This window comes from Vigna unguiculata, chromosome 9 (genome assembly GCF_037176805.1).
Source record: "Vigna unguiculata cultivar grain cowpea cultivar isolate G323 ecotype 2 chromosome 9, ASM3717680v1, whole genome shotgun sequence".
Classification (NCBI taxonomy): Eukaryota; Viridiplantae; Streptophyta; class Magnoliopsida; order Fabales; family Fabaceae; genus Vigna; species Vigna unguiculata.
Genome location: NC_140800.1, coordinates 6,216,076 through 6,234,150, shown reverse-complemented (window position 1 = coordinate 6,234,150; position 18,075 = coordinate 6,216,076). Strand labels below are relative to the sequence as shown.

General features: G+C 31.5%; 1 protein-coding gene and 1 non-coding gene across 3 annotated transcripts; both read right to left on the bottom strand.

The window, feature by feature from the left end:
- Window positions 1-9,159: 9,159 nt before the first annotated feature.
- On the bottom strand, window positions 9,160-9,231 carry TRNAT-CGU (transfer RNA threonine (anticodon CGU)). The gene has a single exon. It is a non-coding gene; the product is annotated as a tRNA-Thr (tRNA).
- A 2,688-nt stretch (window positions 9,232-11,919) lies between these two features.
- Window positions 11,920-17,768, bottom strand: TRM4 (LONGIFOLIA protein). Of its 2 annotated transcripts, XM_028046960.2 has the most exons (6): window positions 17,620-17,767; window positions 16,735-17,485; window positions 16,109-16,179; window positions 13,607-15,715; window positions 13,327-13,477; window positions 11,920-12,953 (listed from the first exon to the last, which is right to left on the bottom strand). In XM_028046960.2, exons 2-6 carry the CDS (start codon window positions 16,877-16,879, stop codon window positions 12,127-12,129), a joined length of 3,303 nt encoding a protein of 1,100 aa, XP_027902761.1. In that variant the 5' UTR covers window positions 16,880-17,485; window positions 17,620-17,767; the 3' UTR covers window positions 11,920-12,126. The 2 variants fall into 2 exon arrangements, with proteins under 2 accessions (XP_027902761.1, XP_027902760.1); XM_028046959.2 differs by having other exon boundaries at window positions 16,735-17,768.
- Between the last annotated feature and the right edge of the window lie 307 nt (window positions 17,769-18,075).

The following is an 18,075-nucleotide window of genomic DNA, read 5'->3' as shown; positions in this document are numbered from 1 at the left end:
AAGATTAAGATTCAAAGAATAATTACACATGTGAGGAGTTTCATATTTATTATTTGGAAGGTGATTCAATAAAACGTCTTCAAATATAGGACTATCTAATGTGTGATATTTTTTGGAGTTACACTTATACTAAATTATTTTGGCTTTCCAAAATTATTGATCAAGATTCGCCACTAAATTGAATTATGTGGTATTTTTTATTTTTTTTCTTTAATTTTTCAATTAATTCATTTTTTTTCAATTTTTTCCAACTGATTAACTTATTCATGGAAAAAGAAAGAACGGATTAGTTAGTAATTTGAAGAAAATTAATAAAAGAAAAAATAAGTTCATTGAAAATGAAAAACATATCATCCCATTAATTATAAAATCAAAAAGTAAAATATTTAAACCAAAATTTTAAAAGTATTTTACAGACATAGAACAAAATTTTAATAATATTTAATTAAAAATACTTAAAGTTATAAAATATTTAAAACTTAATTAATAATAAATATAATTTGTCAATGTTTTGTGGAATGTAATTTTTATCATAAATGTTTTTGTTTACCCAATAAGTCTCACATTATTTAGAGGTTGAGGTCAGTCAAGTGCATTTTAAATACTTATTCCATCGTCTAAAACACCTTTTAAGGACAAAAACATGACGAAATTTCATGTTCTAAAGCGGACAATAGTCAGAAATGCAGTGATTGTTCCTAGCGATGATGCCGGATCGACTTGGGTCGGATCGGAACACTGGCGTCGTCTGTAGGGACGACAACTACCCTTGTCCTCGAGTGAGACGTTTGACCTCGACTTATAAGCGGTGTGTGACTTATTGGATGTACCAGAACAATAATTTAGTATGATTTTGTCGTATTTTATATTTATTTTAAAAATATATATAATTTAATAAATTTTCATGTAATGATCGATGAATTTTGGAATGTCAGATTTCTTAGTAGTGGTTAACGTAACCCATGTTGGATGTAAATTTTCCTATAAATTAGAATTTATTAAATGTAATTTGACGATAGATTAATTTAACCATGGTCATTAACTCTACTATGTAGATTTAAATGAAATCCGACCACTTAAAAAGGGTAAGTACCCACTATATTTTAATTTAAATAAAAAATAAATAAAAAAACATGATCAAAACATTAACACATTAAAATTAAATGAGTTATCTTTTATTAATTGGTTTTAAAAAATCTTCATCATTTCTTTATAAATTATCATTCAATATTATTTAAATGAGTTATTTGCTCTTTGTTTAAAATTTATAAATATTATGTATTGTATTTTTATTTAAATTTATTGTTAAAATATATTTTTAAATATTAATTTCTTTTTGTAAATACCTATGGATACTTATGGATATCCATAGATATTAAAAAAATATGCAGGTATTCACATAATGGATATTTAAACATATATAAAGGGGTCGATATTTATCCGATAGATAAGATATGAAGAACTATTATCTGTACCTTACCCGTTAACGTACCGTACCTAAAGTAGGATTTTCTCTGTATGCATATATGTGAAGTACAAGAGGGAACAATTTTCCAGAAAAAGAAAGATTACACATTAATTTCAGATCAAATTTACAAACTATAACCAGCAAAAGCCAAAAGAATATAACACGTTGGTATGAAAAAAATTAAAAAAGAAATTGAATTTTAAGAAGCTTTGGTCCTCGAGTTTGCATAAGCTTTGTAGGCGTGCCGACTGAGTACGTCAAGCCTACTAAAGAAAATTTATTGGCTGTGTGGTCCTGTGTATATTTTATATGTTGTTTGTACATTACAGAATGGACCACATTTTTATTTTTATTTATCTCAGTTCGTTTCTTTACAAAACAAAATCTGAAAAAATTGCAATCAATAATAATAATGAACACATATCAGTAAATTTATTATACTACTCTCATATTTCGAACTTCTATGATATAAATGAGACTTAAATTTCGTTGACTTTTTCTTTATTAGAGATTATCTTTGGGTTCTTCTTCTAGATGCCAATTTAAGTAAATAAAAAATAAAAAAATTAAAATGATACATTTTTCATATTTGTATTTCTGATAATGTATAAAATAAATAAATAACTGAATTCTAGAAGTAGTTTCACAATTTAAATTTATAATTAATAAAAGGAATTGAATTGAACCAAATTGAACTATTTAAAAAAAATTGAATAAATTATAAAAATTGTTTAAATTATTATCAATAAATATTTTATTTTGACTTAGATTAAAATATTCTTTAACTCTTTAAATTACAATTTCATTAAGTAGTTTTAGTTAGAAGTAATGGCCATATAAAAGTTAAATTAAAATACCAATTCAATTCAAATTTTAAAATAATTCAGTCTGTTAGGCAATCTAAATCTAATTCAGTTCAATGCAAATATATTTCAAACTAATTTCTTTAGAACTACTGCACTTTTAAACTAAATATATATCTTATAAATTGAATAATCATTTCTATTTCAATATATATATATATATATATATATATATATATATATATATATATATATATATATATATATAAACTTTTAAGGATTAAAAATAAAAATGTACTTTGAGTTCTTTATAATTTTAAATTTAGTTTTATTTAATCAGTTATACTATTATTAGTAATTTATTAACTACATTTCATACATCAATAAATTGAACAAGTAACAACAGTTATTATTTTTTGTCAAACATGCACACTTTAATAACATAAGAGGTTTGAATGATTGTGATCCAGATCACATGTTTACTTACTAGATAGGTTAATTATATTTTGAGGAAGGTAAGAGTAATGCTCTCCCTTCTTGTTTTTTTTTATAAACAATGTTCTTTTTGAAGTTATTGATTGACTTAGAAGGTTTATTAGGAATGTTTTGCCATTATACAACACAATTTCTCTAATAAATATCAAGAAGTAAATTTTTGTCAAGAAGTAAATTTTTGTCAAGAAGTAAATTTTTCGTTTGAAATTGACACTTATCATGTATTAAATGGTACTATTTGTGTACAAAACAAATATCTTTAGCTTAAGATATAGAATGAGATATTGAAAAATAGAGTTTTATGAATTATAATGCTATTATGTTGTTTTGCAGAGAAAATAAAAGAAAATATCAAGTATGCAGCTGAGTCACAATACTAGAGCTGAGCCATGGAAGTAAAAAATATAGGACAACATATTTTGGACTTTTTGGCTGAGCATAAGGAATGGAGCTGAGCCTCGTGAGAAAACCCTCTTTGCAAGGAAACTTGGAGCTCGAATCCATGAGGCTGAGCAGCCAAGGAAACCCTTCCAAGAAGGAAAGGTCACGTGCTAAGCACCAAGACAAGGGGCTGAGCTGAGGAGGAAACTCACTTGTGAAGTAACCCCTGTGGCTGAGCACCACCCAAAAATTCCTATAAATAAAGACCTTGAGTCTTCATTTTAAGCATTGAGTGAAGGCTCCATAATGTAGTATTAGGACATAATAGGGTTGTGAGGCACGAGGGAGGTGCTCTTAGTGTAGATGCTGCTGGAATTGCATTATAATATTCTATGAGTAGCTGAACTCCCTCGTGTCCAGGTTTGATGTAATCAATTCTGATTCTATTCACTTCTACTTCTTTGGTATTTATCTTTGCTTTCATTCAATTGTTTGTGGTTTGATTTATGCTTAATGATGACTTAATCACTCATCTATTTAATTGGCTTGGATTTTGAGTTGAGAAACCGGTCCAAACTGTGATCCAATCAAATCATCATACGTGTACCAAATGCTTCATGGCATACCAGAGTGAATGTTGGAGGAGTTTGTCTTGCACATTAATGCAAGGACTCATTCTACCAAGAGTAGAGAGATCACACTAGGGTTTGGAGTCCTTAGGTTCTAGTGCATTCAGAGATGAACCTAGATCTACGTGGAAAGAGTACTCTCAAGACATTGAATGATTTGCAAAGTAAGTAAACAAGATGATAGTGGTGTAGTAGAAGATAAAATGAAATCAATTCATATCCCCTACTCCACTCAATCTATAATAAACTACTGTTTAATTTTACTTGCACCTTTTATCAAACAAAAACATAAAAATCAAACTACCAATATACTTGCTAAATCCTTGTGGATACGACACTTGTTGATACTACTATGTACCAGTACACTTGCTGGAAATGGTTGTTGAAAAATAGTCATCACTCTCTTATTCATATAACCTTTGAAGAAAATAGTAGTTATAAACTCACTTTTGGTCCTTAAGCTACTTGAGCTCTTTTTAATCATTTTTATTTCTTCTGAAGAGCTTGACATTCATGGATGCATTAAATGTAGACCATGTAACAAGAAATGTTTTTTTTTTCATTATGCAACATCGCAATAGTTGATGTACTTATATTTTTTTTGGCAATTTGCATTTCCTTCATTTGTCCAAACTGCATTGTTGTTTGAATTAAGCAATTCTTGCGAAATTTACAATGCTTAGTTCAACTAATTGCCAAACGAAAAATAAATTTAGTTCTTTGTTTAAGAGATCCTTTATCTGACTTTGTCTTTTGCTTAACAAATTTCTTTACAAGATGGAAGTAGCATATTTTTGCAACATAGAATTTGTTGGAAATATTTTATTATAATTTAAAAAAAATAATTAAAATAAAATTCTATTGTTATTAATATTTTTATGGACTTTTAATTTTATGGGTTAATGTCATTTATGACTAACGGCTATATTCTTATTACTATTTATTCTTGTTGTGTCTCTTTTTCCTACCTATAAATACCATTTAGGTGCATGGGAAAAGACAACAACAGACACAATAAACACTAGAGTTTTCTCAAGAGTGTTCTTCTTTCCTTCTCTATATTATCTCTTAAAACAGTGGTGTTCATAAGGTTCAGTGATCATTCGCTCCACTCAATCGATCTGACGAGTTGTTGTATTTTGGGAGAGAAACGCATATGGTTTGAAACACATATGATTGTGTATTGTGTATTTGTATTGCCTTGTGCAGTAGTTGTTGGGTCTTTGATTAATATTCGTTGATTTATATATATGTCTTAGTATTATTATTACTTTAATAATTATTATATTATTTTATATTTTTATTATTAATATTAGAGCCGTCAAAATGGGTTATAACCCGCGAGCCAACCCGGCTCATCACGGGTTCAGGCTTAGTTGGGTTGAAAAAAAATTACAAATTTCAGTATGGGTTAAAATTGAACCCAATTCACTAAGAACCCGACTCATCCCGCCAATAAATTTTAAATATTAAATTAATATATATATATATATATATATAATATTAAAAAAATAAAATCCTAACTAAATGTTATTCTCTTTAATTCACCATTGCATCTTTTTGTTTGTGGTTGTCGTCTTGAAACCACTGCTTCCAGACTTCACATTATTTGATTGTTCATTATTTTCACAATTCTAATTTCTATCTCTCATCTTTCTCTCTCACTTTCACTTCATACTTTATTTTGTTTTAAAGTTATGCTACTTGAAATTTTTGGTTGTTTGTTTATATAGTTAACTTTTATGGTGATTACAGAACAAAATGAATTCTGAAACAGTAGATGATCAATGTGTTAATGATAATTTGAATGATTCTTTGCCACCGTAGAAGAGATTGATAATGAGGGTACAAATTTTGGTAGAGAAAGTACCTAGGGGAACTACTTCTAAGGTTTGGGATCATTTTACAAAAATTGGTATAAAAGAAGGTAAAGAAAATGTTGTGGATTTATCCATTCAAGACTCTAATACTACAATTTGATAAGTGACAAGAATGATTTGATGTTAGATAGTAATTTATATTTTTGTGATTTTGGTTTGTATTTGGAGTTTAACATAATTTGGGATTTTATTTGGATTGTATTGAAGTTTATTTAGATTTTAATCAGAATTATAATTTAATTTTCTTGGGATTGAAGAAAAAAAATTGTGTGTGTGTGTGTGTGTTTTTTTTTAATTAAGTGAGCCAGTGAGCCAACCCGTTTAACTCGCCAACCCGTGGTGGATCGGGTCGGGTTCTAATTTTTTTGGCACGCTAATAAGTGAGCCGGATTGGGTTGACCCACTAAGTGGCCAACCCGTCGCAGGCCGAGTCGGGTTGGGTCGGGTGACCCCTTTTAACAGCTCTAATTAATATATAGTAATATTTGAGAAATCATAATTTCTAACAGAATTAACATTTATATGTTTCCATTTTAATTATTCTTATGCGATTATCATTTGAGCACATATGTATTATGTTAGACATAAAATTATATTGCACAACATTGTATCATTAGTCAAATAAAACACTTGCATATTACATGATCTATTGTTGAGATTAACCATTAGCTTTTAGACGGGGCATAATTATGTTTTTATACTTAGTTGTTTTTAGCACTTAAAAAAAACCACATGGTGTTGAAATTTTTCTCTAACGTTGTTCAAATTTATACTACTTTGTCATAACAATATATTTTGTCCATGTATTTCTTATGTAATCTAATGTGTGTGAGTCTAGCAGTTGTATCTTGTTGAAAATTTGCTACATAATTATATTAGTTGATTGTAACATATTACCTTATTCCAACCTCTATTAATATGAACTCCCACAATGGTTGTTATCCAATGTATAACCTAGTAGTTGCACTCTTAACCTCCAATTTTCTATTTCACCTCAACTCAATAAAATTATAAGAAAGACAAAACAAAAGACAATATATGTTGCACTAGTTCTTTCATTCAATATGTTATATCTAGAATGACACGATAATAAAATGAGAACATTTGAAATTATAATATGACATTGATGTAACAAATGTTTATTGAAATTGACTTATTAATCTAGTATTTACTTAAAGTAGGTAGGAGACTTCTTATGCAAGGAACAAAACTGAGTCTAGTATTTGTGTAAAGTAGGTTGGAGACTTTTTATGGAAGGAGCAAAAGATGTGATATAACTAATAGTTGTCAAAGTCGTTTATATTTAAATAATTCACTATAACTTATTTAAATAAGTATGCATCAAGTGAAGTAGATTTGTTAATGTCTCTTAATTAAGATATTGATGATGTATCTTGTATTTTTGATTTTTTTTGTTGCCCACGGAGTAAATGAGTTAAGAGTTCAAAAACTCATGTGTCATGTTTTTCTTCATTCACACACAAATCGTACATATTTTTTATATTATAATAAATTATTAATAATATATATACACAATAATAATAATAATATATATATATATATATATATATATATATAAATAGTGGCGTAATGTTTTAAAATTTGAACCTACATCATTTATAATTTGCACAGTCAATATGTTTAATTCATGAGCATTTGAAGTACTTTTTTAATTGAAAATGATTTTGAGCTTGATACCCGTGTTTCCATTTTAAATAGAAAATGATTTTATAAAGAGAAAAATGAACATTACTATAAGAGAGTATTCAAATGATTTCATAGAAATTTCTATTTAATTTCTTTGAAATTTTACATTTTATTGTGAATAAATTAATTAAATTATAGCAAAAAAAATTTAGTTTTCCTTCTTGTTTATGAAAAAAATCATATCATATTATTATTTTCAAAAACAAGTATCGAGCGGTGTTAACTAAGATTATTATATAATCTCAAACAACTAAACACTAGACTACATTAGCCTATTACACATAAAAAATCATCAAACAAAAAGATTTGTAACTATCAAATGAGGGATGGATTTTGAATATCAGAATGTCAGCATGCTGAGATGTTAAAGTGTATAATGATATATAACATGATCTTATTTAAAAGTATCAAATAAGGCAAGAAAATCATTATAATAATAATTGGGTGACACTAGTGTAGTAAAGAAATTTGGCATCGATTATTTTGGACATTGTGCTTCAGTTTTACAACCGAAACATATTCAGGCAAGGTAAAAAATGATATTTTTTAGGTTTGGCTATAAACCAAAGCCTAAACTTCCATATTAGGCTCTAATTCTTCCAGAACCAAACCACAATACTATAATGGAAAACACAAGAAAAATGGGGGACTAGGCTTTGTATGCTTCAACAACGAAGGATGTTTGACAGTGGTGAATGCTTTGCAAGTGCAGCAATGGTTTGCCTCCTTAATGCAAGAATAGTTCTTGTTCAATAAATAACCAAAATGGATTAACAAACGAAACAGAGAAAAAAAAAGTTCTTCGCGTACCTAATAGTTTAAGAATGAAATGTAATGGTACCTTGTTTATGGAGGCTTCACATTCAAACAGTGGGTGGCGTGGAGGCTTTGAAGTGCTTCGCGTTCACAGAGAGAGGTATGACCTTTGCTTTCAAATGATTTGCGATGAACGAAATGAAAGACCATAATGAAAAGAGAGAGACGAGGGAGATGAACGAGTGGGATGACCTTTGCCTTCGAAAGAAAAGATTGAAAATGGAGGAGAAAATGTGAAGATCACGTTCTTCAACCGAAAATGAAAATGGAGGAAATGATGAATTTCGCAGAGGCGCGTTCAAATGGCAAAGGAAGTAACTTTGCTAAAATTTTAACCCTGACAAGATAATAGACTTCAATTTTACTAATAACTGAAGCATATTACATAATAGGTATCGGTTATTAGTAGAATTGAAGTTTATTCCCCTGTTCTATAAAAAAATAATATTTTAAATATTTGTTGTAATTTTAGGCTTCGGTTCTGGAACAAATGAAAAATGAAGCTATAAGACTGATGTTTGAGTTTAGGCTTTGGTTTTATAAAGAATTGAATTCTAAAGGACTTACATAATTAAAAAATGTCATTGCAATTTTTAAAATTTTGGGTTTTGCAAAATCAAAACATAAGACAAATTTGAATGTTTTTTTTACTAAGGTGAAACATTAGAGATAATGTTTATACCCACGCAATTAAACACACATACAGAACGTAGCTACATAGCTGAAATGAGCTTAACCTTTTAAGAATATAATTCCATGTTTTTACCGTAGAGTAGTTTTTCGACAATGTCTATTTTATTTATTTTGCTCTCAATTGAAAAAGATATTGAGATTACTAGATATTTTTAAGTATTTTCCTAATATGAAGACGCAGTAACAAGCCCAATCTACTTTTTTTGTGTGACCCAATCCACATGTCTCGCATATGAAGACGAGTAACGAGCCCAATCTATATATTTAGATCATATAAAAGAGAAAAAAGCACCCGGCGAGGATCGAACTCGCGACCTTTCGCTTACGAAGCGAACGCACTACCACTATGCTACGGAGGCTGGTTTGGTGATAAAATCATTAATACTAGATTTGTACTGTGTAATAAAATTGTTTTTCCGAAGGTTCAATCTAAATTATTTTACTATGGATTAGTGATTTAGTATGAAGTGTTCATAATATTGATCCATTAAAATATAAAAATAAATATTCCTTTATTTATGTTATAGAGATTAACTCACTTTACAAAAAACTTATTCGTTAATGGCAAGTAGTAAACCATAATAAAAAAATCACGTCACCTTTAATTTTTTTAGTTTTTACCTTTCTATAAACCTTACATTTGGTCTCTATATTTAAAGAGTAATCTATTTTAGTCTTTAGTACTATACACTTTTTAATCCATATTCATTTTAGTTCCTAAGACACTATTATCTTTAAAATTCATTTTGACAATAATATATATGTTTCAAGCGAAAACAATATTAATAAATTTCGCTAAAATAATTTTATAACCTTATGTAAAATTGTCTTCATGCAGGATTGAACTACAGACCTTCAATTTACAAGACTGACACTTTACCACTGAGCTATAAAGGCTCATTATATAAATTTAGTGAAATTAAAGGTTTTAATTCTTAATTATATCATTACTTTATTTTGGATTAGAGACCTCTTATAATATAGGACATAAAGAAGGAAGTTTTAGACAAGATATTCAAATGTACATTAAGAAAAAATCATCATCAATATTCACTTACATAGCATGGCTTTTTATAGGCGTTATGTTGTAATATAATGTTTTCAGCTTTCTCTTTTGTGTTAACATTTTATTAGAAATGTCCAACTTTTAGTTTGAACTTTCATTGATTTTCTCCTTTTGTTGAGGGAAATGTGAGTTATCTAAGTAGCTATATATTTTTTTTTATGTATTGCATTGAAATGGGCATACAACACTCGCAATTAAATTGTTTGTGTATCAATATCTACTTCAAAAATTGTAATATATACTCTTCAATAGACGCTCTTTCATGCGTTTAAAGATATAATCATTTGAGTGCATATGCTATTTTGCATGAATATTTAGTCTTTGACTTAGTTGTTTTATGTTATGTAGGTGTATCTATTCTTCTACACATTTAGAACTTTAAGCATTTGTGTTTGTTCTTGTTTTGTGCTTTATAAGTCCAATGTTTCATTAGGTTGTGTTTGCTCTTGATCATGTATCTTTTGAGATACTTTACGTAATGCATACTTAGCAAGCTCATTAGATTTAACCAAAACTTAATATTATTCATTATCATCAAAATCATAAGTGATATTCTAGCAAACATTCAAATGTTGACTGTGTCTAGTCTTGTATAACTCATCTGTGTCATAAAAAAGTTACTTGTAATATGGTCTTTCATTCTTTTGTAAAAAAAATATTCTTTCTTCTTGTATTATTCATATTTGTTGTATGAATGTGATAACTTTTGTATCTTCCACTTTTTGAAGTAATCTACCTATAAAGAACCTTAAGCTATGCATTTTCTTTACAAGATTAACCTTCCTATTAAAGTCTTTTATAGGTCTAGCTAGAAGTGATAACAAATGACACTAGATTTCTTAATCTTGGAAAAAATTGAAAGAGATTATCAAGAGTTATTTGTGTAATTGTGTAAACCAAAAATGATTTCTATATTCGTTATAATCAAAGTTTCTTATCAGTGCAATCATTCAAAAGTTTTTGGAAAAGAATTAGACATAGTCCTAATGAATTATTCTTTCGTACTAAATTTTATTTGATACACGATTTAGACAAAAAAGAATGTTGAGATCTAAAAATATTAATATCATTAAAGTTAAAGATGATATTCTTAAAAGAAGTTATTCTCAATTAATCATTATATAAATAATTCGGGAATATAAATATGTAAATGTTAATTTGACGAGATATTCTATTCTGTGTTTAATTGCTCGGGAAAAAGTTTAATAATATTTGTTTCAAATATGTTTTTTCGTATGAAAATACGAAGACAAATCACTTAACTCAAATTGCTTTTCGGATATATAAGTTATCAAGAGAAAATATGCAATCATTTATAAACATTCTCTAGTTGTTAGGTGAAATTTTCTGAGACATAAGTGAAATATGAAGTACAAAATGTGGAAATTGTGAAGATGTGAAAGATACTACTATGCAAATAAAGAAAGTTGCGACACCTCAGAGAAATATTAGCTCACTATAATAAAAGATCAACGAAGCACTTATTAAATATGGTGTTTCTAGTAAAGGTGTGATATCAATTAGAAAGCAATCGTGGCACGTTTTAATAACGATTAAACAAGTTTGATGTGAAATAAAAGTTATTTTTAGTTACAACCTTCTACAAATTGGTGTTACATAAAAAATGGTTATAAAAAGTTGAAAAATGTGTAAATGTTTTGTTATCTATATATTTAACACGGTATCAAAATATTTATGTCAATATAAATATAATAATTATTTATTTAAATCTAGATATTTACACAATTTCAAAAATATTTGCTTGAGAAACCATTAAAAAACGAAACTGAAAGTTTTAAAATTGTTAATCATTATTTAAGAATCCTTTCTCACAAAAACACTAGTGTACAATGAAAACACTTATCATGCAGCATTCTGCACCAAGGGAGTGGTAACGTAAGTTGCAAGGTATTCATGGCATGAAAAATAGGAACCATTGCAATCAAGTCACAATATGGAAGAAGAGAGAAACACAAAGATGTTTCAAATAAGGAACCTTTAGTTTTTATGTATTATGTATGCCATAAATCCATGGTATCTCAAATTTCTTTACATCTTAGCAAAAAAATAAATAATCAAAGCTCTAAGAAGCAAACTTATATGCCTTGAACCAAGAAATTTTTTATAAGCAAATGACAAGAAAATTATATAGATCTAACATCAGTGAGAAAGGGAATAACTGAACAAACTACTTTCCAAATAGCTTCCTGCGCCTAACTGGTGGCTTGACTCGCAAACCAGATGATTCACCAATCACAACTTCATCAACCAAGTCTTTGAATATAAGTCTCTCAACATCCAACACAACCCCAGGTAAATAACCATGAAAATCTGTCCAACTTTCTGAGCCAAGCATAACATCTTGACACAGCATGCTTTTCAGATCATCATCTTCATCTTCTAAGCAGCATTCTGGCTTCTTGGCTTGAATCTTTTCGATCTCAAAGCATAGTTCTTTGAGGAGCTTTTGAGCACTCAAGGTTTTCTTGGTGAGTCTGTTACTGTTAGGCAGAAACCATGGCTCTGGGGATGAGCCTAATTTGGCACCAAGAATCTCATTCACAGAATCAAAGATGAATTTCCTGTGAAATTTCTCTTTGTTCAGCTTCATGTTAGAATCTTTTTCCGGGGTGCTTTCTTCTTTTGAAAGCAAACTACTTGCCTTGGTCTGTTCCAAGACAAGGAATAACTCGGGGTTAATGGGATTACCCGAAGAGTGAAGTTGAAATGTCAGCAACTCGGAACTCAAATCTCTGAGCAAGAGGCCTGAAGCTAATAATATTTCAGAGATGTATCTGTGATCTGGATTTGAGTTCTCACATAGGGAAGCAATGTAGTCAATTCTAGCTTCATCGTGACTGGAGTTCAGCCGTCGAAGCTTCTGAACAAGGTGGTCTATGTTTTGTAATTTTTTTCTATTGATCTCTCCTGATCCCATGCTGTGAAATGAAAGGCTTTCTGCTGGGTTCCACTGATCTGTAATCTCATTTTCTTTGGAATCTTGACCATCATCACCTGCAAAATTTGATATTATAATTAGGAAGGTGAAAAAAATTCACATGATTACAAGTGATATCTATTGGGCAAATCTTCAGGACGAATTTCAGGACATGCACATTAAGCAAGGAAGAATTTACAAAGCCAAAGTTTTCTTAATGTCATGGCCCATAATAATTTTCAATGTGTAACGCATGTGCTAGCTCTCTCTAGCTAGTACCAATACCATTGTTACCTTTGAGAGCAACTAATTCTACATGCACATACTCAAAAATAAAATGGACAAGAGACAAATCTGCAATCCATCCTAATGCTCATCTGGTTCTGAAAAGATTAAGACCTTGTCCAACAATTTTAATTAGTTTCTTTATCTAGAAGACAGAAACTATACCTTTTGAATCCTCAGATATCTGCTTTACTGGGGATGGCATATCATCTCTGTACACCGATCCATCAAGAACTGAGATAGGACTTGGATGCTCTGGGGCATCTGCTCCAAGTTCTGCAACTGACTCAGCCTCATCCAACCTTGGAGTTGATTTCTGGAACAGTAAGCAAGATATGCACATTATCAACATTGGTAAAAGGAATATACTATTTGCTTAAATTTTCAATTTTATCACATTGTGCTAATCAGAAAGCTTGATTATAAAGATGAAAATGGCTCCTACTTTCTGCGTTGTCTCTGAAATCAATTGCTTCACACCCTTCAAAGATGGGCTTTGGCTGTCATCAATTTCAACAGACTTTAAACTACTTGTGACTTCCACTTCCATCTTTGAGTTGACAGTTAAACTGTCTGATTGCAAAGAGATTTCATCCCCGAGGCAACTTAAACTTCTTGATTCGTTGCTTATCTCACTCAATTGCTCATCATTATGGCGCGAGTTGGGGGTTTTGGGTCTTTGTTTCCCACCTGGTGAACCTGACTCTGTTGCCTTCTTACCAGATTGCCTTCTGAGTTTGGTTGAATCTGATGGTGGAGGAGGTGGACGAGATCGCTTCTCTAACTCCAACTTCTTCTGTTGCAATCTAGGGCTCACAGTTCCTGAGTGCTTCACAGAACTTTGGCTATTTTCTTTTAGATGTTGTTGAGACCTAGATTGAGATTGTGCAGATCTAGTAGTCTTACTACCATTTGCTTTCTTATCAATGGAACTGGCAGAAGCATCCCGATGAATGTTCCTGGAAGACTGTTCTTTTGCTACTCGAGTAGCAGATGTACTGGTTTTATTCTCTACATACACACCGCCATTCTGGTGTTTCTGGGAAACAGAAAGACCACCGATTGGAATGACTGAAGAAGCAGGAATTGCAGTTTTCTCAACAAGCTTTGCTGGTTTCATTATCACTATTGGGGATTCAAAAGCCCTTGCTGATTCAGATCCCTTGATTGTGGATGATAGAAAATTGTTTCTCTGAGAGTTTTGTTGCCTTAATGACCTGGTATTCTGATCTTGGCTGGTAGATTTTTGTTCATACTCATTTTGACTTCCAACAACATTTGGAGCTTGTTCTTCTTTTCTGCTCTCTAATAGTCCCTTTTCTTGCATTGCTTCAAGTATCTGTTTTAATGCTCTGAGATCCCTTCCAGATTGTTTGAATTCAAGATCCTTCAATCTCTTCTCTATCTCACTATAAACTGAAGGAAAGGTATCTGGTGCTCTCGCTGGAGCTTTTACACCCCTTAAATTCAGTTTCTGGGAGCTTCGATTTCCATCTTGCTGCTTCCATGGTGCGGGTTCAATGGGAAACCTTGAACTTGAGATGGGTTTCATTACTAGATCAGAATTTTTTCGCCTTGGGGAAGTTGGGTCTTTCAATGAAATTTTCGGAGAATGAGAAAATCGGAGTGGCCTGGTAAGTCCTGGTTTTGATGACCTTGGAAACTGACTACTATCTTGTGCTGAGTAAGCTTCAGTTGAACTTGGTTGAGTGTCACCAGCCAAAGAGGAATCCGGTAATGCTTCCAAGCCCATTAATTTTGCCACAACACCAGGAAGACGATTGGGGATTGTTGAAGGCTGTTGTAGGGTAGAGAATTTGTCATTTGATGTGGGTGTGCCAGTGTAAATGTTTCTTGACGGGTGAGTAGCTGAATCAGAACTATAAGGGCGTAATGAACCTTCCTTACTATCCAGTGAAAGTCTGGGAAGCTCTTTTAGTTTTGGCGTGGATTTGATGGTCTCTCGTGATTCAAAAGATAAACGACTTATTTCTTTTCCTTCATAAGCAAACCAAGAAGCATCCTTTGAGTTTGAATGCCAGGGTCCATCTTTTACTTCATGTGATGATCTTGGAAGTTCTTTAGTTTCTGCATAATACCAAGGTGCTTCTCTAAGTTTAGCAAGGACTCGGATAGACTCCTTTAGATCAATAGGCACACTTTGTTTTTCATCTATTCCACCTCTATAAGATCCATCAACAGATTTGGGCAACTGCACAGGACGCGGTGAATCCCTGTGCTTCATGCCGTTAATGGCAGATTCTTCTTTGCCTGTAGTCTTCACTGACAGCCCTCGGGCTTCCCTATACATAGAATCTTTTACCACATCCCTCAGGTCAAGGGAGTTACATCCAAAATGGGAAGAGATGGTTGATTGGTTCATGGCTGCATCCCTTGAAGGAGTTTCAGGAAAAAGAATCCGGTCAAATGGAGCCTCTGCTTCAGCCTTGCAGTCCAAAGAGGACACTGATGATGAACAAGAAGAGAATGATGCTCTTGATGATTCGGTTGAAATTCTCTGCCTTTCATTCACACCCTTGTTTAAGCTAGTATCCTGCAATGAATTCAGTTTGCCCCGTAAGTCCAGTTTCATGTGAATACTGTCATATTTCTTGATAGTTAAAATACATGCATCAGCATTAGAAAGTATCTGGCTACTATACATGAAATTGTTTTCATGTAAAAGAAAAAGAAATGATTGTGCAGAAGTCCATGACATGAGATGATAAATCTAGAAAATGATTAAAACATGCTCAAGTCTTAATCTTCTACATTTGTCTCCTATAAATGGCAGTTAAGTTCAATCATAAGTGATGGAATAGCATATCATAGAATCAATAAATGCATACTCATATGGCAACAAAACTTTTCTGTCTCAATTTAAAGCCTAATTCAGTCATTTTTAACTACAAACAGCAAAAAATGTGGATGAAAGGAAGGTTCGTACAGTTGTTGCTTGGCGATGGTGTATATTATTAGAATCTCTTTCCAAGCTTCCATCACTGAAGTGTGAATTACCTAAGGAAAACATAAGCATTAGATGGAAGTTGCAAAATACTCCAATGAAAATGAAACATATGACCAAGAGCCAACAATGGTGATGCAAAGGACATCAACTGACCATTTCACAGAGAGGATCACCGCATACAACACAACAAAGATTTAGATTGAACTTACAGTTAATATTGTAAAAATAAAATCTCTCAAAAGTTTATCAAAAATAATCTATCAAGTAGTGTTACTGAATATAGAGTAAATCAAATAACCTGATGATACAAAATTTTAAAAAGAAATGCAAAAACATCCCCTCTCTTCCAAACTGGGAAAGTCAGATGCTAATTCATAGAAAAGCAAAAAATAAAATAAAATAAAATACGATCCACAAATGCAACTTATACTGACATAAGATTGACATCCATGTGATAAGATCAATTACTAATCAGTGCTATCACTAAAATCAACTAATTGAATGATTAATCATATCAGAGATTGCCAAGTGGTAAAAACAGAGAGAAGAAACAAAAAAACACAACTGAATTAGTAACATTGAATATGTTCCTATTAGGAGAATACCAGAAGGAAGTCTCTTATGGGCAATGCGGCGAGCCGTGAGAGCATGGTGACGATCAAAAAGCTGAAAAATCCCAGTCATGCATCCTATCTGCTTCTGCAGATCTGGGTTTTCATCTGCTAAAGATTGAAGGAGTTTTGCTGCCATGTCAACCTTTCTCCTTTTCAATTGAACTAGACCCCTCAACTACCACAATCAGTTACACCCTCTTCATAAAGCTGTATGATTTATTACTCTTAAATCTACTCACACAACACTGTGTGCAAACCCCTTTTGGAAAAGGAATATTATTCTAGTGCAAAATAGAAGAATACGGAATCCAGAACTTCACAAGCTAACAGGACCATCACTATCCTGAAACATCCTGAAAGAAAATCCACATGTGCTCAACAGAGAAATTAAATGAACCTCCTCTCTTTTCCTCAATTATGTGCAGTTCTAACCCTGACAATTACAAAAAGAATGAAACAGTTTCCAGAGTTCTGTAGTTCGAAATGCAGGGAAGCATTCAGAAAGATAGATGTTTTCCCAGTTGAAGCCAGACAATTTCCAATAAAAATACAGAAAATACCATCCAACCAATTTACCCAAATTCTACAGATTTGGGTCCTCACAACACACGAAAGGTGAAAACTTTATCTCACTGAACCATACAATTCATGTTTTGGTTGTCAAAGTTCCCCCACAACCTCCTCGTCCGCTTACAAAACAAAACTGCAAGAAGAAAAAGGAATGTCCCAGAGAGCTTAATCCCTTGGCACCCGAAAGAAAACCTTGATGAGTTTCACAAAGGAAACCACACAAAACCTTGTACGGCAACAGCCACAAACAATGCAGATAAAGAGAGAGAAAGAGAGAGAGAGTAATAATCTATAACACACTCTTACATTGGACATAAGACAGGCAGAGGAACAAACAATTCAAAGGTGTCTGTCTCAATGGAAGGAGAGACAGAGATAAGAGAAAAGGGTGTTTTTTTTTCTTAATATTTTTTTTTCTTGGGGTATCTTAAGAATGTGCAATACCAATCTGGTTAGAGCTGGCAGAAAGGTTTTTCCTTTATTTAATTTAGTTTTTGTATTTTTATGAATTTGTTAATGTGTTAGTGGGGAGAGGAAGAAGGGGTGAAATGTTTGTGTGGGTCATATGTCACGTAGACTCTGGGAAGAGATCACAAGTGCATGATCCATCCATGTGAGATGAAGATGTGCGGGTGTGGAGTTGTCTGCATGTGCATGTGATCCTGTCAGGATAGAAACAGAATAGAGAGTGGGTGGAATGTGTGTGTTACACAAACCGGTTTCTTCGACATAACATTAAGTATTCCATTTAAATAAGGTTAA